Genomic DNA, 27,667 nt, shown 5'->3' with positions numbered 1-27,667 from the left:
AGCTTCTTTCCCTCATTCTTAAGGATATATCAGAATTTTCTTTCCCATTTTGAACCCATTTATGATAGAAGTGAGTTTCACTCTGAACAAGGATCTATCAGATATTTTCTCAATCTCTCAAACTACATTTTCTGGCTTGTTTCGCCTAATAATGCAATCTATTTCCCCCTACTTTATGTGCCATATAGAGAATTATTACATTATTATGAAAGTTTTTAAATAAATATGATCACTTAAATTTGTTGTAGTCATGTGAGTTTGGATACAGGTTTGCTTTTGGAAAAATAAGGCTTTGCAGACAGAAATAAATAGAGAATAAATTGTTTAAATGGAGTTAAAATGTTTTTCTGGATTGTGGACTGTCGGATAATCACAATTTTATTAGTAAGGTGTGAAGAAAGAGATATAGGGGCTTTAGTTCCAAGTAGTCAATGACAATATTAATAAGCTGGCTTTGAGGGAACAGAGCTCCCCTAGTGTTGTGAGACATGAAATCCAGCAGTTAGGGGATCCCAGGAGCTATACTGAAGACCTTTTGGTTTCTCTGTCCTGCTCCTTTTATTAAAAATATAGTACCCATGAAACAAGACAGGCACAAAGCTCCTTTTGTATTCATTAATTCCCAGGTGTGTCAATTAATTCAACAGATATTCACTGTTGAAAGGCACTAAAGAAGTCCCTGTAACATTTTTATTAAATACTCCTCATGAATGAACAATCACAGGTTAAAGTACAAGCAAGATTTGGCAGAAATGTGCAAGAAAACTCTGTTGTTTAGAAATTAGGAAAAATAAAACTAATATCAATTTAGAAAGGGACAAATATTTGTATGATCAGCATCAAGTCAGCAGCCACGGAAAAGAAAGTCCTGTTGTCTGCTGATTCGGCACACAGATCTTTGATGGCCTTAATGCTGCAGCAGGAAAAATCTAGAACAAGGTTAAGGTGATGTCAACCACACAAACCACACCCAGGAATGAAGCCCATTGCATTCAAAAACCTTCTCCTCCTCATCAGTGACCATATTTTCCTCCTTTCAATGATTGTTTGTTGTTATATGTATGTTGTGAATACATTTTCTTCATTTTGAATTAATGAATTTACTCTTTTTCCTTTAAAGAAAGAATCACTTGTCCTAATTTGGGATGTCACTTAGCAGCTGGGTTGGAATCACCCACACCCAAATAGCAGCGCCTGTAGATGCCACCTTCGAACCTCAATTAACGCAATTTAAACCGAGAACCACCGACTTGTCACCTGGGGCGGGGTAGTTGCCTCAAATAATAATTGATTAATCAGATTGACACGGGCCTGTGGATATTTCAGACAGCATTGTTTTCAGTTCCATTTCCTCTCTGAAGGGACTGACCAGGTAGATGGGGATCATTTAAAACATAGCAAAGACCTTTCTTTTTGTCGCTTTAAATTAATCACACTCTTCAACTTGAGGAAAATGATTGAGAATCCACTTTGAACAATGTAAACTAATATTGATCTGACCTCCCAAAGTTTGTCTTCAGTGATGAAATCTACTTAGAATTATGTGACAGCCCAGGACCATTGACCTGACAGTGTGTCTCCCTCTCCCCAGATGGAAATTAGAATTATGTATCAGCACACAATGACCAATGTAAGTTGTGGTCCAGGGACATATTTTGAATTCAGGCTTAAAAACAATATGGCTTAAAAATTGTTTCCTTGCAATCTTTATTGTTTTATTAGTCTTCATTATCACTTTGCTATCAACTTCTATTGGGCTTTCTGGTCAATCTCCTGGTGTTTCATACACACACACACAAACACACACACATACACACAACCCCCACACACACATTTTCAAATTTAGCACTAGAAGTTGGGATTCCCATGTATTAATTTAGTTGGCTATGGAAAAGTGCTCAGAAAATTCTAAAATATGTCCTTGACACTTAGAGGGTCAGAGGCTTCCAACCCCCTAAACCTAATTCATCTGCTTCATTCACACTGGGTTATTGGAAATTTAATGGGAAACCAACCTGGCCACCTTGCCTTGGCAGCAATTTTCTCTATACATGTTTAAGGTAAAAATGTTGAGAGTTCTTACCGGGCTGCGCCTCTGTGATCAGCAAAAAGGAAGAGAGAACAGACACCTAGTCAGAGAATGATGGATCAGTCAACAGGCTTGGGTAATAGAAGACTTCATAAACAGCTCACCAAACATACACTCTGAATCATCAGGCCAAAGGAAGACAGGCAGTCATTGTGTTTAGGATTTATTTAAACCATAGGAGCCTTTGCAGAACCATAAAGCTGTGCATGGTATAATACAGCTTTGCTAATGTGGATGTACAAGTTTTACCTATGTTCACAAAAGAACAAGGCAGAAATGTACAAGTAGATGTCACTGACAGTTTTTAGTGTCTTGCCATAGGAGTTTTTCTCCAGATTATTTGGAGAGGGGAAACTTAGAGAATAAACAATATGGGGCAAATTGTTCCCCTATACAACAGGGTGTTAGTCAACATCACAGACATAAAGCATTTCCCACATAGTTAGGGTCTAAAGGGGGCCTCCAAAAAGTCAGAGGTGGGATTTCAAGTGTACTCTCCTTAGTCTGGCTTCTTTCGTTAGTGTTCTATGGAATGTGTGCTTATGAGGACTTTTTCTGGTACGTATATATTCTTGGCCCGATGATTTGGCAGCCTCTACCAAAGGGGAGGAATGTGATGGGGAAGGTGAGGAGCCCCTGACACACACAGGTGGGAATAATGAAAACTGTCCAGCACCAATAGGACACCAGGGGACCAGAGGATGCCTGGAAAATACAAGCAGACATACAACGTCTTTCTTTCACTCTTCAACCCTTCATTATGGCTGCTGTCAATTTTCCCCAGCAGTCTCTGATGGCTCCCTCTTTAGGATTTTTCTGCCCTTACAAGAGTGATGAGGATGTGAGTTGGGAAGGGGATGTTGCTCAGCGTTTCACTTTCAGGATGCGGGCTAATCCATGGATTAACCAGACGCTACCTCCTAAAACCCAGGCCAGGAGCACAAACACAAAAGTTGTTAGGAGCTTGAGCAAATGAAGAGGATGGTCTACTCTTCAGAACATGACAGGAAACAAAAAACTGTAGCCTTTCACATTTGGGAGACCTCCATGGATATTTAGTCCAACGGCCTTTATGATAGAGAGAGGGGAGTGAGGCTCTGAGACACACATCTTGTAAATGGGCAGAACCAGAGACAGAATTTAGATCTCCAGGCCGGGCGCGGTGGCTCACTCCTGTAACCCTAGCACTCTGGGAGGCTAAGATGGGAGGATTACTTGAGCTCAGGAGTTTGAGACTAGCTTGAGCAGGAGTGAGACCCCATCTACCCGGTGCACGCCTATAGTCCCAGCTACTTGGGAGGCTGAAGCAAGAGGATTGCTTGAGCCCAGGGTTTGAGGTTGCTGTGAGCTAGACTGATACCACGGCACTCTAGCCCAGGCAACAGAGTAAGACTGTACTGTGTCTTAAAAAATAAAAAAAAAATCTCTGATCTTCCATGCTCTTGTTCTTTCTATGACACCAAGCATAACATTGTTGGAAGATTACTAAAGCAGAGAGCCATTGTGGCTAACATCCAGGAATGTTATTTCTCAGACCACTTTTGTAAGTTGCTAGGACTTTAGACATATTTACTCCAGTCAATTTTACTTACAATATTTTAGACTTTATTTGCTCTATTTTCCAGGTACTGCCCCATATTGATCCCACCTCTCTTAGAAATCAGTCTATATACATGGATACAATTTAAATAAAATCAGAAAAAAAAGGATGCTTATGTATTTCTGGGCTTGAATTCTGTTATTGACTAATCCATACTGTATTTTGAGAAACATTCAAACACTTTTTTATATGAAGATTTAGACTTTATTATTTTTTAGTGACCATGCTAAAGTTCTTTTCTAAAGAAGGAAATGTGGGAATTTTATGACAAATGACTCACTTCTAAAATACAGCAAACAGGGGACTAAAAGTGACACAGTTTCTCCAGATGAAATTATGAGGAATAATGCAAAATAAAATGCAGATTGCAACCATATTGAGGCAGAGCCTTAAGTACAAGACTATTTATATTAATTTAAGATTATACGGAATACTTTTCAAAATAATTTCAAATATATTAATGTACCCAAATTAAGTCATATCTTAATTTCTAATGAGTTAAAAACCTACCTTTTTAATCAATAGCTTATGCTTGTATTCTTTCTAGTAAAAGACAATCATGTAAGATAGCATTTTGGGAACTGCATTTGCAAAATGTCTTCATCAAGGAATAGCTATTCAAATTCATGTAGCCACAGGCTGATTAAAGAGAACCCAAATGACACAGCTAGAAGCTGTACAAAGAGCAGACCCAGAAGGCTTCAAGATCTATAATCAACAGGGATCTGAAATCTTCAAAAGGAAAAGCATTCCAGAAGTTAAATGGAAGGGCTTTATATACAATAATTATCACCACTAAAGAGAGTAAGACAACTTAGGCTCTGCCAGAAAAGGACAGCAAAGTTATTATCAGCTAGGAGGGAAGGGTCTTTGCCTGTTCAAAATTTTATTTTACCTTTTCCCTTTCATTTCCCAAGAATGTCAAAGACTTTAGCATCCTATGTTTGTTCTACCAGTATATAGAATTTTCTTCAAAGGCAGAAGAAAACCAATTCAGTATCTGGTCTTGATATATTCGATAAGCTGAGAGATCTATGTCCAGAGTTGCAAATGCAGATGCTTCCAGGGGTGAGGAACAGGAGTGGGTGCTGGGAGTCAGGGCACATGTGCATCATGAAACTGGTGAACTGGCCACTATTTACGTGCTTCCTGTGTCTGCCATGTGAGAACGTGGGCTTAGTGCTGCCAGATCTTCGGAAAGAAGACGAGTACCCAGATTTTTAAAAAAATTTGAAATGTTCTTGTTTTTAAATGTGAGCTAAAATTGTTTTTAACTGCACAACCAAACAAAACACCTATTCAGTTGTTCAGAATCTGCAGGTGGTCAATTCGTCTCTGATTGCAGGCATTTGTATCATACATAATAAGCTCTTAGTGAGTTCTATCTGCTGTTTGTATTACTTCATTTCTACATCAGATTACTCAGAGACTTTGCAAGTGGTCTACTTGTTTTCTAAACAAATTTCCTGCATTCCTGATTAAACATTAAGTGTTCAATTCCTAGATTTCTCTTGGTCCTCTAATGCATTCTGGAGAAGGTTTTGGAACATTTTATTTTCCATCCTACTTTTATTTTGGTGTTCAACTTAGAGATAACTCCTACTTTGTACTTTAAGGCTATTTTCAAAGTGAGTAAAAACTGCTAATTTATGATTTGGTCACTGGAATGAAAATCTTTGGTTAGAACATGTTATATTTCTAAAATGTATATAAATTTCGATATGAATGTGTCTCCCTAAAAGAAAATACTGCAGCCTGTGCCCTTGTAGTCTCTGCAGCGTTCCTATACCACACTGTGGTTTTGTTTTATTATTTTTTCATAACAGGATCAATTTAAATTCAGTTAACTAGGATACCTTAGTCTTAGTCAATGTAGGTAAAATGTTTTAAGACATTTACCATTTGTAAGTAACCAAACACATTCTGTTTTGCTTGCCAAATTCTCTAAATAATCAGCCTGAGATTTTGAAGTTATACAAATTTGCTAACTTCAGTGTTATGGGGAAACAAAGAGGAAAATAGGTGATAAACTGAAAAGCACCAAACAAATATTATTTTTACATAATCTAGTTATAGCAAATTCAATGATTGATGTTAGAGAATTTTCTAGGAGAGAATTACAATATATGATTATAATGTTTATTATTATGATCCCAGCCAACTTTCCTATTTGTTTTGAAATGCTTTGGGTGAAGTCAAACTATCTGGCAAGCATCTATTTGCTCCACTCTTGTAGATGTTTGTCTATATTTAAACTTGTTTCTGTATATATTACAAGTCAGATTACAGAGAATACTTATTATATCCAATCAGACATGTTTGAAATGATCTTCCGAAACTCCATTTGGGAAAAGAAACAAAGAACCTGTTGCTAACAGAGGTATCGTTAAGAGATGACCAGGCTGAGGAATTGACAAGATGGACATTTGCAAAGAGAAATGAGGCAAGGGAGTCGGGGGAGACATCCCTGAAAATGCACGACTGAAATGAAGAGGCATACTTGTAGCTATAAGGACAGCAGGGGGAGCACCAGTGAGGAACAGACAATTTTGAAAGCCCCACAGGCAAACTTCAGGCCACACAGTCCTTTCAATATGTGAAGTGGCCAAATTCAGTTAATTCAGAGAAAGATTCAGGGTCAAGGAGAATAAGTGAAATTGGCAAAGTATAAGGAAAGGCTACTAAAGGGCAGCAGCAATACTGTGCTGCCACGCAGCAGGTGACACGTAGTTGACTCTCAATTACTCAGAAGTGGGCCATTTTAGCTTAGCAATCATCATAATCACAATCACAGGTGCTTATTTCATTTTTGGAAACAAAAATATGTGGGCCCACATTTTGATCAATTTTAATATTTTGATCCAATTTTGTGCTCTTCCGGCGACTTCCATCCATCCTCCGTCCCATCACGTGGACTTTCTGCACATGTAGCGTCCTACACGTGGCGCAGAGACTGCCAGGATTGGGTCAGCGGGCAGGGTAAGAGGTGAGGCACTTATTGCAGCCTCCACTTAGGCAAGTTAAATTGAACAAACCAACTGCTTCTCGGTGCTGTTAACATGGAAACACAATATTTTCATATTTCCTAGCAAAGAGGTCACCTCTGTCAGCCATACGTCGGCATCCTGGGAACATGTTCCCTACAAACCAGGCAACCAAGAAGAGACCATAAACTTTTTTTTTTTGAAATCTGTTCCATGTTGTGCTAAAATAAAAAGATGTAGGTACAGCATATCAGATTTGTGCTGCCACTAAAAATCACCCACTGGTACTAAAAAGTAACATCCAGAAGGTGATTTACATTTTATAAAGATCCTCTTTTCTAGTTTCTGACAATTCTAGGAGGGGATATTTTTATTTCCTTAAAAAGAACCCCCCAAACCAGACCCCAAACCCCACTACTATTCCTATTTCCCAGGCTAGTTTGAGAAGCATTCAGGATGCTACCATGTGATAGATACATTAAACAAAAAATCAATTTAAAAAATCTTTGCCTAACTCATAGCATGTCTATGTGGCTTGACTAATTCAAGTGGAAGCCATAATAAATGAAACTTAGTACCTAAAATATTTGATCATATGCCTGTGATTGAGGTAGAGGTGAAACTTTACAAAATTACCCTGGGTTAACAACAGGGTTTTAAAATCACTTAGCAACCAACTTCCTTTTTGCCCCATGTGGCATAATTAGACCTTGTCCTGGTTCACAAAGGTTTGTTTTTAAAATTCACAGCCTCGTTTAGGTGTTAAACACAGTCAGCCATTAGATATGCAGATGATGAAAATAAACAGAATAGATATTTGGCCAAAGAGTGGAAAGGACTTATTTCTTACCGGACTTTTCCTCTAAGAGCGTAGGCATGGGGAGGAAAAATAAAGAGAAAATGAGAGAGGTGAAATGTATTTTCCGGAAGAAACAGCTCAAGGCTCAGAATAACCTGACTAAAGGCAGCTCTCTAAGGCACTACCGCTTTTATATAGGTTTTCTGTGGGTGTCTGCTATGATCATTCTTAGGCTGCTGTTTTTAGTTCAAGCTACAGAGGGCATAAGTGCGGCCTCCATGTGAGCACATTCTAGGCTTTCTTTTGAATGGTTTGCTTTCATCAAATGAATTTGTGCCTTGAAAATAGAAAATTATGCTTGTAATATTGAAAGGAGTTGGGAAATGCCATTAATGCATTGAAGCCAGACATGGTCATGCAACTAAAACCCGAAATTTTCCAGAAACTCAATCTCTACAGAGAACCTGGTACTTATCATTTTCTCCTGCATCACCCTGGGTAGTTCTTCTTTGATTCCCTCCTTGATTTTCCCCCATTCTCCATGGACAATTACAAATTATTACAATTTGTAATTACAGTTACAAATAAGAGAGCATTCTGGGGGCTCCTGGCCCCGAGAATGCTCCTTATTTCCTCAGCAACTGTCTTAGCAGAGGCTGCATTGTGTCTTCCTGATAGTACATGTGCTTCTAGCCAATGGTCCTATTTCCAGTTTCATTTCCTAATCCCTCCTTCACACTATCCCCTGAATTATTTTTCAGAAATAGGGAAGTGAATATATTAGTCTGTCCTTCAAAAACCTCCCTGCTATCCAGAAAATAGAATGCAAACTCCATTCTATGGCATTTAATGCCTTCATGATGGGCTCCAGCTCACCTCTCTGCCCTCATTCCTCTCTTATCTCTGTATGAAGCTTGCATTTAGCTGCAAACTCTCCTTGCAGCCCTTGGATGCACCACACACACGCGCGCACACACACACACACACACACACACACTCTCCTGCCTTCTGCCCACGCCACTTCTTCAGCCTTTGATGGTTCCTTCCTCTCCCCCAATCAAAATCTTACTCGTCCCTCAAGGTCAGGAACATTTCTTCCGTGACACTCTTCCCAAGCTTGTCAGTCAGAATAAATTGTTCCCTTCTCTTGTTTGATTGCAGCCCATTCCTCTTGTTCACAATAATAAATAAACAAATAAATACTGAAGGCCTTTCTATTCGCCTGACATTTATTAGCCTCAAGGAAAACAAAAGTACACATTGCTAGGACATTTTTGCCTTTCTTATTTTGTTCTGTATCATTTAGATATCTCTACTCGATTATTGGCTCATGTAACGGTTATGAATGGACTCTCTCGAGCCCCAAACATAGTGTGAGGCATAGAGTAGGCACATAAAACATGATTAGGAATTCTCTTTTTGGGGAGCTATTAAAACATTATGCAAATATTTGAAGTACAACATCTTTTGAAATAGGGAAAGAGGAATTGCTCTGTGAAATAAGGCTGTTTTGTATATGGCCTGAGCCATGTGCCTCCTCCTATAAATATTTCACTTAGCTCCCACTTAACCGTTACTTTCTCTGTCCATTAGTTCCCTCAGGTGCTAATACATCTTACAAAGGTTCTAAGGAAGTGGTACAGCTTTGTACAAACGTTAGTGCTGATTATGTGATGAGATCTCCAGGGTGGAATTTTCTCCTACAGCAAATACCAATGCTTCAGAATAGCTAAGGGCCAAGAGAGGGGTCGCATCCTTGGTGCCACTTTCAGATCCAGATCCATACTAAGTAGCACAGAGAAATAAAAATTACATTCACAAGATCTAGATTCTCAATCCACAGACAAAAAGAATTTTTGAGTTAAAATCAAATAGCTTTAAGGGGGTTGTCATGGTGGAAGGAAGAGCATGAGCTATTATACATTCCAATTAGTTCAACCCCTTATTTTCCGGATGCCTTTGAGCAAGTTACACTGTGGTTCAATTCAATAATTTGTAAAGCAGGGTTAATGGCCACTTTGTAGGATTGTTGTGAGGATTAAAAGACAAGGATGATATTGACAGCCAACATTTAGTGAGAATTTACTATTGTTTTACCTTATATCATTGGTGTCATTATTATCTCCAGTTTGCTGATGAGGGAAAGGAGGCTCAGAGGAGCTTCAAGGTCAAAACCAGGGAGCAGAGCCAGGACCGGATCCCAGACAGTTTAGAGAACCTGGACAACGCGGGGCTCTTGACACAGCCCAAGTCCCCCAAACAGATTGAACCCACTTTCAGGGCCTTATCAGCTTTGGGATCTAAAAACAATGTAGCTAAATGCTCACAGATCACACAGCCTGGAAAATTTTGGATCTTTCTAATGGAAAGAATTAAATAGATCATGCCAGTCTAGCATAGCGGGTGTCAAAGAATGAGTTTCTCAGAGAATGAGCTTATGTTTCTAGGCATGCTTTCAGAATTTAGGATTAAACTCCAATTATAGAGTAAATTTCTTGGCCTTTTCTAGAGTTAAATGCATTTTGTTTAATTAAAATTAGAAGAATAAGCATGAACACACAAATGATAAAGGCTACCCCTCCCTTCCTGCCCATACTTTCCCACCCCAAGCTACATAATGTATTAAACCATATTTATTCAACATGTTTTGCTTTGCTAGCAGCTACCAAAACCCAGGCTATGGCCTCTTAGTTTACAGGATCCTTCAGGATATTAAAAACAAAAGTGAAAACAAACACAAAACATGACAATTCTCTTTGGGGGAAAACAAAGATATTTCTTGATTTAAAATGAGCTAATAGCATCAGACTTGATTTTTAATTATGGAAAAGATAAATAAGAGAACTGGGAAAGAGATGTATATACCTCTGGGCTTACCTGTAAATACGTAGAAATAGAGTACGTGAATTTTTGGACTAGACAAAATCATGTACCTAAAATATAACCACTGCATGGGCGATAAGTGCAGGGATTTTCCCACCCCATGGCCTAAGAAAACACAATTCCCGACCTGCAAGTCTTGTTGAAATGCAGCTCATGCTTACGAGCAACAGCTTTCCAAGGAACCCATAGACCCCTGCCGCCTGCAGATGGAGAATCTCTCTCTGGCTGTTATTATTCCGACTTGGTAACGCAAATCTTCATCCAAGTTAGGTTTTGTTGAAGCCTTCATTTTTGCATGAGGGGCTAGAAATCGGCAACACTTAGAACTGCATTCTGTTTAAGACCCAGAGCCAAAGCGAACGGAGGTGAATGGAGAAAACATACACCGGAGTTGCGACCATCCCTTACATAGAGGCTTTGTGATCTGAATGCTTCCCCGCCCACTTCACAGCTGAACAAGGAACTGAGCTGCCCTGGGAATTTTGGCATCAAGCATCACAGAATGAAACCAAGACATACAAAGTCAGATCTAATCTGCAAGCCTTTTTAGAGTCTGTAATCATTTAACCTCAAAAATAGGATGGCTATATTCCAAATCTTTATATTTTAACTAATGGGATTCTGTTATAAAATAACCACTTCCTATCAGTTACTTATGACTAGTCAGGTATTCACAAGGAGTGAAAGGATGATTTATTTATTAATCCATTAGCAAATACTTGTCGAGCACCTAATAAATACCAGACACTATTTTAGGGACATTAGCGAACAACAGAAATAGCAAAAAAGCTCCAATGAGCTTACTTTTGAGAGTAAGGGAAGGAGACGCACAATAAATAATAAATACAGTCACGTGCTGCATATTGACTTTTAGGTCAACGATGGACTGCATAGACGATGATGGTCCAATGAGATTGGGATGGGGCCGAAAATTCCTATCACCTAGTGCCATCACAGCACAATGCTTTACTGACATGTTTGTGGAGATGGCGGTGTAAACAAACCCACTGCACTGACAGTCATATAAAAATATAGCACATACAGTTATGTACAGGACATATTACTTGACAATGATAATAAGTGACTATTTACTGGTTTGTGTGTTCACTATACTATCCTTTTTATTGTTATTATAGAGTGTACTACTTCTACTTATAAAAAAAATTCAGGCAGATCCTTCAGGAGGTATTCTAAAAGAAGGCATTGTTATCACAGGAGATGACAGCTCCATGCCCGCTATTGCCCTTGAAGACCTTCCAGTGGGACAAGGTGTGGAGGTGGAAGACAGTGATATTGATGATTCTGACCGTTGTGCAGGCCTAGGCTGATTGTGTGTGTTTATATATCAATTTTTAACCCGAATCTATCCTTCTCTATAAGGCCTGGAAAGAAAAAAGGTTCATCTCACATGCTGATTTCTGATTTTGGTCTGGCTGGCTGCAACTCCGTCTACAGGGGGTTTCTCAGACTACATCTGGGATCTAGTGGCAATGTCTACTGAGGACTTGGGGTGGAGTGTGGTGGCTTACATGCCCCAGGTTTGGTAACCCTGGGCTAGACCAACCCAAATCACACTTGCCCTGTGAAGCTGTCCTTGATGAGTAGAACTGAAGCTGGGCCTCTGCCTTCCACCTCTGTGCACATGAGGTCTGGGCCGAGCACTTAGCACTAGAATGCATGCAATCTTTAGCCTCTCCCTGCACTGTGCAGTGTTTCTACCAGCAGAGAATGCTGGGTGGGCGGGTAAGAGACCGGAGCTCTGCTCCCCCCTCCCGATGACTCTTTGTTTTTACTGAACTCAATGGGGTGCTGAACCTTCTGCCAAAGTGAGGACAGGAAAGGGGGTGGTGTTACCAAGCAGCAGCAGATTCATGGATTTTGCTCTCTAGCAGGCTCATTTGGGGGTGGGAAGGTGGGTGGGCCACCTGGAACAGGCAAACAACACCAGATCGTCTCCAGTTCAAAGCTATCTCCCCCTCCTCTTATTATTTGGTTAAACAAGGTGTGGATTGCAAACCTCATTGCTCCTTCATAACTCAATGTCAAATTCTTTGATTCCTTGTATCGCTGGATTTTGCAGGAGAATGGGAGGAGGCACTAGCCCACGTGCCAGGATAGGTCAACTCCTACTCTTCACATCATTTCCATCAGCCCTCTTTTCCTTGACTTTGCTCAAGTCCTCCCTCGCTATTTTTATTTTCCTTCTGCCTCCCACAAGTCTCTGAACTTAAGGGAAAGGAAAGTGATGCTGCAAAGGGAACCGATACTTAATGGAGTCTCTTCTGGGTGTTAGGAACCAAACTGGGTATTTTGCATTATCTCACGTTATTCTGACACCAACCCCAAGAAGGTAGATTCTATATTTCCATTTTACAGACATAGGATCTGAGGCTCAGAGTTAAGGAACTTGCTCATGGGTACACAGATAATAAGATACAGACTCAAAAAAGCCTGTATTCTTCCTACTTAACCCTTGTGCTTCAAAGGAAATGTTCCCTTTCTTGGTTTCCTTGCTATATTCCCAAACTGTCCCTAAAACGGAGCTCCCCACAGAGACTATTAGGCCAGAATACATGGCAGAGTATTAGCTGAGATGGATCTTAAAGATAACCGAATCATAGACTCTTACCTTGTAGATACATTGTGTTTTTAACTAGGCAAAAAGGAGGTAGATGATGGAGTTTCGGTCCTAGTCTTGGAAACTTCAGCAGTTTCTTGATCTTTTTGTGTTGGTTTCTCTGTAGAATGGGGCTATCACCACCCCCCCCCCGCTTGCTTAATAGTGCTGCTGCTCATCTCATCCTTTTGATCATGACTAGGCATTTTTAAAATGTAGAACATTATTCTAATGTACCATTGATGTAAAATGTACTTGGTGATTGATTAATTTGTTAGGGGAACTGAAATACATGAGTCATATAAAAATGAGGTGTCATTCCTTAACATTTAAAACAAAAGTGCATGAAGTCGGAATGTATAATGAGAAAGTTATAATAAATTAGAAATCACATGTGACAGAGTAGCACTTAAGCCTGACTCGGCAAGGTGTCAGCTCAGCCTTGCTCTCTTGTCATGTGCTATGACATCTGACTACCAGAGAAGGCAGCGTCTGTAGATTGACTCAGTGGGAAGAAAGCCCACAAGATGGGTCTGAGCTGGGATCATGGGCCCTTTGCGCATCCATCAACAGCCTTCAAAGTGTTTGGGAATAATCAGAAATTGTATGCAAAATGTTTTGGATGAGCTAACGCACTTATTTTTTTCCTAGAAAGAGATCTAATAGCTTTCATCAATCAAAAGTAGTATAATACAGTGGTTAAGAGTTCTGAATTAGAAACTGGACTTTCTGGGTTTAAATCCCAGCAATTTCACTTACTAGCTATGACGCCTCAGATGAGTTAATTAATCTCTCAATGCTTCAATTTCCTCCTCTATTAAGGGGGGATAATAATAGTATGATACCTATCTCACAGGGTTGTTAGGAGGATAAATGAGTTAATGTATATGAAGCATCTGACATAGGGTTAGCACCCACGTTTGCTGCCACCACCAATACCATTGATATGACAAATTCTCAAGGTAGTCTGTGACCTTAAAGGATGATTTCGAGTAGTCTCCATGAGATGCTCTATAGTTGTTCTGATAAATACTAGTTATCATTTATAAAATGCCTCCTTTGGGCCTCACATAAATTTACTTACAAAGTATGAAGCACTTTGTATGCACTACTTCCTGAATTCTTATAAGGATTCTATGAGGTGGGTATTATTATTATTTTGTTGTTGTTGTTTTTGTTTTCTTCACTTTTTTTGTTATTTCAGAATGTTATGGGGGTACAAATGTTTTGGTTACATGGATTGCTTTTGTACTGCTGCGCTAAAGTTATAAGTGTGCCTATCACCCAGATAATGTACATTGCACCCATTAGGTATGATTTCACCCATCCCCTCTTCCTACCTCCCACTTGTATGATTTCTGTTGAGTTTTACTTCCATCTGCGCACACGAATGCTGATCTGTTAGTTCCAATTTAATAGCGAGTACATGTGGTATTTGTTTTTTCATTCTGCGATACTTAGGAGGATGGTTTCCAGTTCCACGCAGACTGTTGCAAAGGTTATTAATTCATTTTTTATGGCTGAGTAGTTCTCCATGGTGTACATATACCACATTTTATTAATCCACTCATGAATTGATGGGCACTGGGGTTGATTCCACATCTTTATAATTGTGAATTATGCTGCAATAAACATTCTAGTGCAAATGTCTTTTTGAAAAAAATGACTTTTTTTCCTTTGGGTAAATACCTAGTAGTAGGATTGCTGGATCAAATGGTCAGTCTACTTTTAGTTCTTTGAGGTATCTCCATACTATTTTCCATAGAGGTCACACTAGTTTTCTGTCCCACCAACAGTGTATAAGTGTTTCTTTCTCTCTGCATCCATACCAGCATCTATTGTTTGGGAACTTTTTGATAAAAGTTTCTCACTGGGGTTAGGTGATATCTCATTGTGATTTTGATTTGCATTTCTCTGATGATTAGTGACATTGAGCATTTCTTCATATGTTTATTGGCCATTATTCTATCTTCTTTTGAAAAGCTTCTGTTGATGTCTTTTGACCAATTTTTAATGGGGTTGTTTGATTTTTTTCTTGCTGATTTGCTTGAGCTCTTTGTAGATTCTGGTTATTAGTCCTTTATCAGATGTATAGCATGCAAATATTTTCTCCCATTCTGCAGGTTGTCTAATTGCTCTGTTAATTGTTTCCTTGGCTGTGCAGAAGCTTTTTAATTTAATCAAGTACCATTTATTTATTTTTGTTCTTTTTGTGATTGCCCTTGGGGTCTTCTTCATAAATTCTTTGCATAGGCCAATATTTTAAAGATTTTTTCCAACATTTTCTACTAGAATTCTTAGGATTTCAAGTCTCAGATTTAAGTCTATTATCCATCTTGAATTAATTTTTGTGTGTGATGAGAGATATGGAACCTGTTTCAATCTTCTACATGTGGTTATCTAATTTTCCCAGCATCATTTATTAAATAGGGATTCTTTTCCCCAGTGTATATTGCTGTCTATTTTGTCAAAGATCAGATGGCAATATGTGGATGGTTTTATATCTGGGTTTTCTCTTCTGTTCCATTGGTCTATGTCCTATTTTTGTGTCAGTACCATGCAGTTTTGGTTACCATAGCCTTGTAGTATAGCTTCAAATCTAGTAAAGTGATGCCTCCAGATTTGTTCCTTTCACTTAAGGTTGCTTTGGCTATTCGGGCTCTCTTCTGCTTCCAAATGAAGTGTAGAATTAGTTTTTCTAGATCTACAAAAAATGATATTGGTATTTTGATGGGAATTGCATCGGATCTGTAAATCACTTTGGGTAGCATGGACATTTTAATAATGTTGATTCTACCGATCTATGAACATGATACATTTTTCCATTTGTTTACATCATCTGCAATTTCCTTCCGCAGTGATTTGTAGTTCTCTTTGTAGAGATCTTTCATCTCCTTGGTTAAATATATCCTTAGGTATTTTATTTTCTTTGTAGCTATTGTGAAAGATATTGAATCTTTGATTTGATTCTCAGCTTGACTATTTTTGGTGTATAGGAATGCTACTGATTTGTGTACATTGATTTTGTAGCCTTAGACTTTGCTGAATTTATTTATGAATTCCAGGAGTCTCTTGGCAGAATCTTTGGGGTTTTCTAGATGTAAGATCATATCATTAGCAAAGAGTGATAGTTTGACCTTCTCTTACCTCATTTGGATGCCATTAATTTCCTTCTCTTGTCTGATTGCTCTGGCTAGGACTTCCAGCACTATGTTGAATAGAAGTGATGACAGTGGGCATTTTTGTCTTGTTTCAGTTCTCAGTAGGAATGCTTTCAACTTTTGTCCATTCAGTATGATGTTTGCTGTGGTTTTGTCATATATCATGTTTATCATTTTGAGATATGTTTCATCTATGCCTCTTTTGTTAAGGGTTTTTACCATAAAACGGTGCTGAATTTTGTTCAATGATTTTTCTGCATCTATTGAGAGGATCATATGATCTTTTTTTTTTGCTTCTGTTTATGTGGCGAATCACATTTATAGATTTATGTATGTTGAACCATCCTTGCATCCCTGGGATGAAGCCTACTTGGTAGTGGTGGATTACTATTATTATTATTTTGATGTGCTGCTGAATTCAGTTTGCTAGAATTTTATTGAGAATTTTTGCCTCTATATTCATAAGGGATATTGGTCTATAGTTTTCTTCTTTTTGTTGTGTTCTTTCCTGGCCTTGGTATCAAGGTGATGCTGGCTCATCGAATGAGTTGGGGAGGATTCCTTCCTTCTTGATGTTTGGGTAGTAAGTATTATTAACCTCATTTTACATTTGAATAAGCCTTGACTGAGGCCTAAAGAGTTAAGTAACTTGTGAAGGGTCACATGGATAACACGTGTAGAGCCAGAATGCAAACTTACTTCTGACCTACTTGCACAATTTCTTAATTGGTATGGAACTATAAGCTTGTTGTTAAACGAGAAGTTCTCAAGGTAAGCCAGCAGGGATTCTTGGCTCACGGAACAAAAATAAAGGAATCAACAGCAGCACACGAGAAAAGGGAAAGATTATACCAAGAATTAAAGCACAGCATTTGTCTTCTCACTTCTAGGAAAGCTACTGGAGCTATAGGTTTCAAAGTACCTAGGGAGACCAACTCATGGCTACAGATGTGTCAGAGACAGCACTCCGTGTAGGTTCTGGAAGGAATGGAGATGTCCACATTAGAGATCCTGGAAGGGTGAGCAAGCCAGGAGATCCTGAAATGGAGGTCAGAGGGGAAGTTGAAAAGACCACATCTTCGATAAGGAAACTGAAGAGAAGGCAGACAGGGATTTGGACCACAAGGGGAATATCAGCATCTGTGTGCTGCTAGATGTTGTTTTCTGATAAATTTGTAGGCAGAGTATTAGTAAGAAGATTGGACAGACTGTCTGCTGAATAATTCTGATATTAGCTTTCATTGCCTGCTACATGGAGGGTGCTTAACAAATATTTGGTGAAATGATTTGAACGGGGAGTAAGAAGCAAAGTCAGTTCTTCATGAAACAAATTTGGTGGGGCAGGCGCAGTACAGTGTGCTATCGTGAATGTTAGCTTTCAGTACATTCTCCTGAAGAAGCTCCCTACTTATTCAGGGGATGTTGCTGTTACTCAAAACAACAGAGAAATGCTTCTGGAATTACCTTAAAAATCAGTTACTAACACAAAAATTTTATTAACACAATTTCCCAGTACGCTGCTTAGAGTAATTAATTACTAGTCTTGGCTCTATATGACTTTTGGCTATTTGAGTTACCTGATTTTTCACTATTAAATGATATTCTTAAAAATGTACCCTAAGCTGTGCAGACAATTCTAACACTGAGATGATCTTTAAAGGTCATATCTATTATGAGTACTTTCTATATATTAACTCATTCAGCCCTCAGAATAGCCCTGTGAAGTAGGTTTGGGAGTTATTCCCATTTACAGATGAGGAAAAGAAGGTGAAGGTTTTGTAACATGCCCAAGATCAGCTAAAAAGAGGCTGAGCCCACTTGTTTGAGTAATTGTGACATCATTAGAATAAGTGTCTCATTCCATTTCCTTCACATTACCTTAAAGGAAATTATGTTCAATTCAATTCAATTGTTGTTGAATTCTGGCTTAGTTGTTTTTCTGTAAAGGCGTATTCCCTTACAGTTCAATCTTACACCCATTATTTTATTTAGTTCCCTTCAGAAAATAATTTTACTTTTTAAGAACAAAACCATTTCTTGGATGATGTAATGGAGGTTTGCTTCCACCCTCAATGTAGGAGTGTGGTATAAAGGAAGTAAACAGCGGAACTATTCATCTCAGACCTCTCTTTCTATCTCCTCCTTTAGGGGGAGTGGGCTTTATACTGAGCTAGCAGCAAGAGATGGACAGCACAACAACCACCCTGTAAAGGAGATGTTTGTCAGCCCCACTTTAGACATAAAGAAATCGAGACCGGCCAGGCGCGGTGGCTCATGCCTGTAATCCTAGCACTCTGGGAGGCCAAGGCAGGAGGATTTCTTGAACTCAGCAGTTCGAGACCAGCTTGAGCAAGAATGAGATCCCGTTTCTACTATAAATAGAAAGAAATTAGCCAGACAACTAAAAATAGAAGAAATTAGCCAGGCATGGTGGTGCATGCCTGTAGTTCCAGCCACTCGGGAGGCTGAGGCAGGAGGATTGCTTGAGCCCAGGAGTGTGAGGTTGCTGTGAGCTAGGCTGACGCCATGGCACTCCAGCCTGGGCAACAGAGTGAGACTGTTTCAAAAAAAAAAACCGCGACCAATGGGTTTAATTAAGTACCTTGCCTAAGCAGTACTGTTAGCAAGAGGCTGAGTTCAAGGGTTGTCACTTTCCCCACCATATCTCAGTTCCTTGAGCGGGTAAGTACAAGCGTCTATTTGTGTTTGAAGAAAAATCGATGACAAATGTCCAGTATGGAGAAAACTGACTTAAAAGTAGTTCCTCTAAAAGGTGGATCAGATTTGGTTCAGAATTAAAGTCTAAGGCAAGAGAACCCCAGACCCCTTTAACTGAATTCAATCCTGAGATACAGACACATTAAAATCCAGGACATGAAAACACAGTATGCTCTTAGGTCAGAAGACTGGAAATGGGAAAGCAGAGCATGACTCTCAAACGAGGAGAAAAGGTCAAATTAAAAATAAATATATACTAGTGATGAAGACATGGACAATTGCAGCGTACTAATTACGCATCAGGTACTGTTACATGGACCTTTTGCACAAAAATTTCGAAAGGACTATTATTATCCTTATTTTACAGAGGAGGAAACAGAGGTTTGGAACAGTGAGAGGGTTTGTCTGAGGTTACACAGGTAGAAAGTGGTGGAGCCAGGCCTGGGACGCAGGCCAAGGCCTGTCTGAATCCACATGCTATGCGCTTTCTGTCACTATACAGCTCCCTCCTATTAACCTAAATTTCTAGAACAGAATATTTAAACAGATGGCCAGAAAGCACTTGGAAAAGAAGGTGGTAAGCCTAGGTGCCCACCTAAAGAAAGGGCAAACAAAACCCCTCACTGTCTCTGATAGGGTTTCTGGTCTGGGAGGTCTGGGCAAGGCTGTAGACACTCCAGGTCTCTCAAATTCAGCATTGTGTTTAATAAGGTTTCCATCACTAGTTTGAACAAAATGAAAATCTGTGTCCTGGATGAAGGCACCATTAGGTGAATCATAGTGTGGTGAACAAAGGAGGCTAAAGTGTGTTATCCATGGATGGATGAAAAACTGGAGTGTGGTGACATGCCCCAGCACTCTGTCCTTGGCCTAGTCCCATTCACCTGTTTGTTCACTCAGTCACTCACTCACTCACAGCATTTATTGAGTGGCAGTGATATATAAAGCCCTATGTCAGGTACAGGGGATTTGTGGTGGACACCAAAATGTGCCATGCAACCTTCCCTTCAGGAAGGTTTCTTGTGCCAGGTGCTGGGAGCACTATTGACAGACAGCCTTCAGCTGTCGACATTTCAGGGTCTGCTTCAGCTGCAGGAGCCACCTCACCCAAGGTCATACCCCTTCCTAGTGTGGCCCATATTGAGGTACTGGTTAATATAGCAGTGTAAATGCTATTGATCTGAGCCAAACTCCTGATGACTCTGAAGGCTCATACTAGCTCCAGAGTTCCCCTGGGATCAGCTCAGGCTGTTGTTGGATGTACAGAGCTCAAATTCTTCCTCTTCCCGCCCCACCCCACAAATATTAAGCCTGAGGTCACTCAGGCTTGCACATCTTGCACACTAAACTTGGAGTGAGTCTGCTTCTTGGAAAATCCGTTGGCAAAAGAAGGGCCCTTGTCCTTTGTTCATCCCCTAAAGAGCACAACTACAACCAAGAACCAAAGTTACATATTTGGTTTAATAAAAGGAAGACTTTAATGAAATAGACTGCATCAAAAAGCAATGAACTTTTGTGAGATGGAGGGAGCACTGTTATTGTTGGAGGGGTATGTATCAACCAAACAAGTCGATAATTCACTGAAATTTGTTTCTGTTCATACTGCTGTTAGATAGCATGCAGCATAGCATCACTAGTATTTATAAATTGATATTTATACATTTTTAGAAGGGAGCTTTCTGGATCAATAGGTTCTGAGAATAATTTTTAAGAGAAATGGGGGAAAAATCCCATTTCCTAATGAACTCCCTGAAATAATCTGAGATTATTCAAAACACAGTGGCAGAAACTGCCAACGTCCACGGATAGTCACTTTTTCCTTTGTCTTTTAGTAACACAATCCTGAATTTTAGCTGGCTACATGTCTGTCTAGCAAAAGACTACATTTCCCAGACTCTCTTGCAGCTAATGTGTCCATGTGACTAAATTATACCAATGAGATCTGAGTAGTAGTGATGTGTGCAACTTCTGGGTTAGACTCTTGAAGTGAACCACTTGTTTTTCATTTTTTCTTTCCTTCATCTCAAGGCTGAAACATGGAGGTGCTTGCTGGTGCTAAGGCAGCAGCAACTCCCTAAAAAAGGTGGAGCAATAATGCAGAAAATTCCTGGGTTTTTGAGTGACCCCTGAGGTAGGGCTCTATTGCCTCTGGACTGCCTATCAGCTTTCACTTTTATATGGGAGAAAAATAAACGATCTATTTTGGTTAAGCCATTATTATTTTGGTCTCTGTTAAAATAGTTCAACCAATATTCTAACTTATATAGATGCCAAATCAACAACTCAAACTCGGGTAATGTTTGTTCTTTTCCCCGTAAGCATGGTATCTTATCAGAAGACTACAACATGATGAGAATAGGGATTAGCATCCTTTTTCCTGTAAGTTAACTTGTGCATTATCCCTTCTTCTTTTCTGATGCTCTGCCTTGTCCTGGTCCATATTATATTTTATTTCTATACAAAAATCAAGGGACAGGGCAAGATCTGGACTGAAATTGTGTTTATTTGTCTAACTATACAGTAGTATTTTTTGCCAGAAATTAAAACCTCAATTTCCCATGTTGCTGAAGCTTTGTTTTGAGGAGTAATTTTCAGATAGGTTTATATTGAATATACACATAGATACATGATTCATTGATTCTATTCCATTTCATTCATTTATTAATTTGACTACCTAATCTATACAGGGGAACTACTCACATAAAATGAAGCCAACTCATGATAAAAGAAATCAAATCAGTTATAATGCATGAATGCCTATTCACAGAGGGGTGAAAAGAATAAGTGAAGCACAACTTTATCTTAAAAACTTTAAAAAAAAAAAAGAAATCAGAAATCCAATGTAAGCCATTGTTATGAATAGTTTATCATTTGAAATATCCTCTATTTCTATTAATGTAATGATGGATGCTTTTGTAGCATGAGAACCACCACAGCCTAAATGAAATATTCTGATATATCATTACTTGGTGTTAGTACCTGCAGAAAGTGTAGATATATAAATGTCTGCTCCTTTGGCTGGAAATATCTACAGTTGTTCTAAGCATTGCCATTTTTATCATGGCACCGACTGGATTTTAGAAGGTTATGTCTACTTATCTGGTTCTGTAGATAAAGTGCTACATATGTCATGTGTTTTCTGTTAACAAATGTCACTTTATACTTACGTACATCCAGAAACATGCTTACCTTTCTCTAAAGTAGTAGTAACAGCCTACTCTCCTATACTAAACATCAAAAATTACAAATATTTGGCAATCGTAGACAGGTTCTCACAATATGGGTAACAAACTGGAAGCATGGGGGTGAGAGGCAGAGCTGGGTGTCCCTTGGTGTGTGGTACTGCTGCAGAATCAGCAGAACCCTGAGGTTGCTTTCTCTGGGTATCTCCACCAAATTTGCATTCTGCTTCCCCTGAGATTTTTTCATCAGTCTTAATCACATCATGTCCTAACATATTACCTTAAAAACAGATGTTGAGAAGAGCTCAGAGTAAATAACCACTTTCTTGCTGCACCCTCGGTAAAGTATCTGGTTGGAGAAATATCTACCGGATGACTTAGGCACACATGTTTTCTTTCTGATAGAGGGGGATCTCTTCTTTCCTGGACTTCACTAACTTTCAGCAAATATCTACTATGTTTCTGGGACTGGTCCAGGAAGTTTGCTTTCACATAAATTCATTTAATCCTCTGAACTTGACTTCTTTAACTTACCCCAGGTAGCTTCCAAATGTCCACTAAGTTTATTATACAGAGAATAAACTTAGAGAAGTGAATAAAATAAACTGCACAGAAGTGGCTATAAACTGGTTTCATGCATTTAAATAGTTTTAGTTTAAAAAGTGATTCAGTAAGTGAAAAATGATTTGAAAGATGCCAACTGAGAAATGAGGTTATTAGAATTCTTAGGCCAATATATATGTGAGTTGAAGATTTGTACCTTCCACAGCAGACAGGAGAGAAAAGTAATATATTTCATTCTTCCCTTTTCAGGAAAACATCTTAGGCTAGCAGGTGAGTATAACATTCAAAATTACCTGAAATATCATTTGCTGTGGTTAGTTACTCTTAGAAATCATTTTAATTGTGACCAACTATAGTGATAAAAGCCATTATAAGCAGTAAGCACTAAAGAAGGTATTACAGACTTTATTCATTTTAGGCAGGTTAAAGTTTAATCTCAAAGGATGGGTGATTACAACTCCTTTAGAAAGGTTACTTGAGATATTTCTAAAAGCATCTTGAAAATGGTTTGGCAATTATTAACTATCTTGTCCAAGGGGAATAGTATAGGCAGATTACATCTTTCTAAAGAAGATGCCAAGAACATATCAGCTGCTAGTTTGAGAGCCTTCATCTGCTCTTCACAACTATTTTTAGAAAACAATAGTGGCATTTATCAAACACCACGAGAAAACATTGTAAATGTCGGAACTCAGAATTCAGCAACTAAAGAAATTTAATAAATGGGAATTGGGAAAAGGAAGCACAAATTGTAGAAAAATACCTATTTGAATAATATAATAGGGCAATACCTGTAATTGAGGTGCCTTAAAGATGAGAGTATTTAAGACAACTCGATAATAAAATAGAATGAAGAATATGAGTTTTAATACTTATTTAGACTATGATTTTGATTAATCTTTTTTGGAGCACAGCAATGTAAAAAAATTTTTTAAAGCAATTTCCTTGGTTTTCTTTTCATGTATTTTTTATGTGCTACATCATAAAAAAAGAAACTCAGATGTTTTTAAAAAATCACTGTTAGTAAATCTGTGAACTTCATGTTGTTTTTAATTGCTAAGTCTGCTTCAGAAGTATGTCTGGATAATGTTTTTATTTATTTTCTTTCTTTTTAAACTGCTTGCAGGAAAATAAATCAAAAGAAAATGTGGTTCCATGCATTTTTACCATTTTGAAAAGCATGAGGGCTGCCGTATAAAATGAGTAAAACTTCCTCAAGCTAGAATGAGCTTTTTGAGTTTTATAGAGTTCATAAAATGGTGACCATATGCAGCTTTCAATTTAAGGCATTTCTGATCGACAGAACATAACATAACCAAAGCTTAACATTAAAAAGCCACTCACCACTGGTGATGGGGAAAGTGCAATGTTGCCTATTGATGCCTTCAGTTCATCGACAGTTGCAGCATTCTTAAGAATGTCTTTAGATTGCAATGGTTTAATCTTGATATTAAATTTCTTGTGTGATTCTTCTTCCTCTTCTGATTCACTCGAAGAATAAAAGTGCTTTCCTTTGGTAGGTAGAACACAGTTAAAGATACATAACTCTTTCTTCTACTGGGAGACAATGATAAGTATAAGACAAAAGTGATTGCACATGGAGACAGCAAAAGTGTCCTTAGATGGCAGAAAATCAAAGTGAAACAAAGAAAAATGAAAAATGAAAGGGTTAGGATTTTATTCACCGTTCCTCAGAACATGATCAAGGATGGTGAATTTCAAGAAGCAGAGGTGATTATGTCCTACCCACGTTTTTGCTGCAGTTGGCCATTTATGGTGTCCCACTCAGTACACCCACAAACAAGCACAATGAGCTTACTTATCTACAGAGAGAAGAAGGCTGCTTTCTGGACAATTAATGATGAGTTTTAAATGCTTCAGAGCGTGACATGCTTTGTGCAGAGATGAACTGCGGGGAGAGGATGGTAAGAGCTATTTTCCAGTCACTATAAATGACATCGTCATATCAAGTTTTAGCAGACAGCCCGGTACCCACAATTTGCACAACTGTTTTTCAGCACATTTTTCTCTTTCTCCTCTCTCTTTTCTATGAATAGATTAAGGCAAAATGCCTGCTCATTAGGGATCAGGCTGTTCTCTATGCTGTTTATTTTAATATTAGGAATAACAGGATTTGGGAAAATGAGGTTATTTCATCACCTTTGTAAAACCTGAGTTAATCTTACTGTTTTCTGAGAGTGAATGTAAAAATTAAAATAAAAAAATAAAGAAAGGATATAGCCGGGTTCCTCAGGTCTGATGCTGTAGCCTTCTTCATCCAGCTCAGGTGAGTTCTATAAAATACAAGTGCGCATTAAGCAATTATTATGCTGACAATGATCAAAAAATTACACATTTTCCTTTTAGAGTCTTCTATTTAAGGATATAGACAAGTCTCTTAGGAGACTAAGATTTTAATTTTTGGAAGCGAATGCTGAGCAATATGTTTAGATGTTTATTCAAGGATACTTGGAGAGTCCTCCAACTGGGAAAATAAATAAGGAATTAACTGTCTATGAAAGACAGCATTCAAAGAGAATGTAATATGCATTTCCTGTAAGCCAAGAATTGTACTAAGCAACATGGGGGCTACAAAATGCAAATTATCTGTCCTCAGGGAAATTGAAATGTATTTCCAGAGGCAAAAATTAAAAACAAAAACCACAAAACACTATTGTTAGATAGGAGTTCAAAGAAAAGGAAATTAGTACTGTTTAAAAGAATCAGGGAGGTCTGCATGGACCTTTCAGTTCAAATAGTAGAAAGCAGAGTGGGAGTCCCTGGTAGGTGGCTGGAGCAGCCCTCACTGAGACACCAAGGCAGGAATGGACTTGTTTCAGATGGGGAAAGGGAGGGGCAGCAAGACAACGGGACTGGAGGGGAGCAGCACAGTGGGAGATGGGGAAGTAAGACCAAGGGTGGCCAATAGGCTAGGGGAAGAGTTTGGACTTCCTGTAGCTGCTGCAGCTTCTCAGTTAGGGTGGGACATACTGAAAGCAGAACCTTAAGGTGTTCTGGAGGTATGTTCCAGGAGAGTCTGGGGACAGAGGAAACTGGAGAAGGAAAAACTAATTCAGAATGCGAGCATCGATTTAGGCAAGGTGTGCTAAGAACGTGGATCGAGTTATTGTTGGTGGGGTGGGATCAATTGAGGACATCTGAAAGGATTGATTGTTGGTTCTTGGTAATAGATACAGTCATAGGAGAAAAAGGAGAGGGAGAATTCAAGAAGGCACCAACGTTTCTACCCTCAAATCCTGGAGAGTGCTGGGACTTGAAGCTGAACTGATCCTAACACTGGACAGCTAAAATTTTTTGGGAAAAAAGAAGGAAAGATAAAAGGCAGCTTGTATTGCTGGGATTAGTATGATCATATTTGAGTTCCTATTATACATTAAGTATTGTGACCCACACTTTATCTCACTGACCCACATAACAGCCATATATGGAAAGAATTATCTCATTTACTAAGGAGAAACTAAGAGAAATCAGATGTCATTTTGCAGGAAACACAGCCAGCAAATGCCGGACGTAGGCCTTAAACCCAGGCATTTTGAGACTACCTCCTGTGCCCTAGAAAGTAGGAAGATGAAGAGTTCAAAGGTAGCCCTGTTGAAGTCAAGGTTTTAGGCCTGGCAGTGGGAGAGGACACAGTTGGAGAGGGTTTTGGGAGTCACTGAAGCAAGAAAAATACCATGGCCATGGAGAGAGTGATCATTTTTTAAAAATTCATTTTTAATACTTGTAATATTTAAGGCAGCTGCAGCTGAGTGGTTGTGCTCTCCTTGCACTGGTCTTGAGCTGGAATCCTGAGTTCATGGCCAGTGGACTGCATGTATTTATGTCACCTGCTTGGCTCAAAAAGGCACCTGAGATTTTTGTGTCAGAGCCAAACACCTCTGACAGACAATTCAAGATGGTCAAATGAGTGGAATGAAGTGAGTGAAATGAAACTGTTATGTCATTGGACATTTTCAAGGGTCTGTCAGTGTCTGTGGGCAGTTAATTCTCTTGCACAGGATCACTTAAACCTGATGATTTGATACAGATATACGTAGTGAAACGATTACTACAGTGGAACTTATTACTGATTACTACAGTCAAATTTACATTTCTATCACCTTCCATAGTTACCCTTGTGTGCCTGTGTGTGTGTGTGTGTGTGTGTGTGTGTATGTGGTAAAAGCACCTAAAATTCACTCTGTTAGCCAGTTTTCAGACTACAATACAATATTATTAAGTATAGTCCACATGCTGCACATTCACCATCTAGATTTATTCACCCCTCCTCACTGCACATTTGTACCCTTTGTCCTACTTCTCCCATTTCCTTCCCCTCCCTGCCCCTGGTAACTATTGTTTGACTTTGTTTCTCTTTATTCCACTTTTATTTATTTATTTTTTACATTCTGCATATAAGAGAGCTCAGGCAGTATTCTCCTTTCTGGAAAACCATCATTTTTTGAGCATTTATTATAGTCTTTCTTTTGTTCTTCTTCAGTACTACAGAGTTACTTTTCTTTCTTTCTTTTTTTTTTTAAATACAAGGGTATTGAGGTCACTTCCCTACTAAAATCCTGTCCCTGGCTTTCTCCTGCACTTAGTATAAAAGCCAACCACCTCTGTATAGTCACCAAAGCTCCTGCCCCTCTCTCTAGCCTCACATCTGTGACTCTCTTCCCGGGGTCCCCTCGGCCTCACGCTCGCCTTCACACTGTGAACTTTTGTGATTTGGGTGCCACAGGCACTGTCTCATTTCAGGGTTCTCATCCGTGCTGTTCCCCTGCCTGCCATGCCCTTCCCCCAAATGTTCAGGCAGTTAACCTGTCCATACTAGAGGTTACTAGTGACCCCTTTAGTCACTAGTTACTTTACTACGTAATGTGTAAACATTAGGCCTTTGCTTAAAGGTCCCATCCTCCCTGAGGCCTTCCCTGCCAGAATCCGGATGGTAGAATCTACGAAGAATAGAACCTTCTCGTGACTTGGAGAAACTGGTGTCTAATGCATAGTGAGCATAGCAATGTCTGTGTGATAGGATTAGTTTTGAGGACTAAATAAATTTGAGGG

The 27,667-nt window shown here is 39.0% G+C and overlaps 1 protein-coding gene across 2 annotated transcripts in view; it reads right to left on the bottom strand.

Annotated features, from left to right (window-relative positions):
- The window catches only part of SGIP1 (SH3-domain GRB2-like (endophilin) interacting protein 1), a 194,505-nt gene that overhangs the window by 74,257 nt on the left and 92,581 nt on the right, over positions 1–27,667 (bottom strand). For both annotated transcript variants that reach the window (XM_012653762.1, XM_012653763.1), the window contains 4 exons: positions 24,837–24,891; positions 23,942–24,117; positions 7,524–7,535; positions 2,084–2,095 (listed from right to left, as the gene is read on the bottom strand). In XM_012653762.1, the coding sequence (XP_012509216.1) occupies positions 2,084–2,095; positions 7,524–7,535; positions 23,942–24,117; positions 24,837–24,891 (255 nt within the window). The remainder of the gene's footprint in view (positions 1–2,083; positions 2,096–7,523; positions 7,536–23,941; positions 24,118–24,836; positions 24,892–27,667) is intronic.

The sequence above is a fragment of the Propithecus coquereli genome, unplaced genomic scaffold (assembly GCF_000956105.1).
Source record: "Propithecus coquereli isolate 6110/MARCELLA unplaced genomic scaffold, Pcoq_1.0 Scaffold427, whole genome shotgun sequence".
Lineage (NCBI taxonomy): Eukaryota > Metazoa > Chordata > Mammalia > Primates > Indriidae > Propithecus > Propithecus coquereli.
This window is presented reverse-complemented; position numbering and strand designations above follow the sequence as displayed.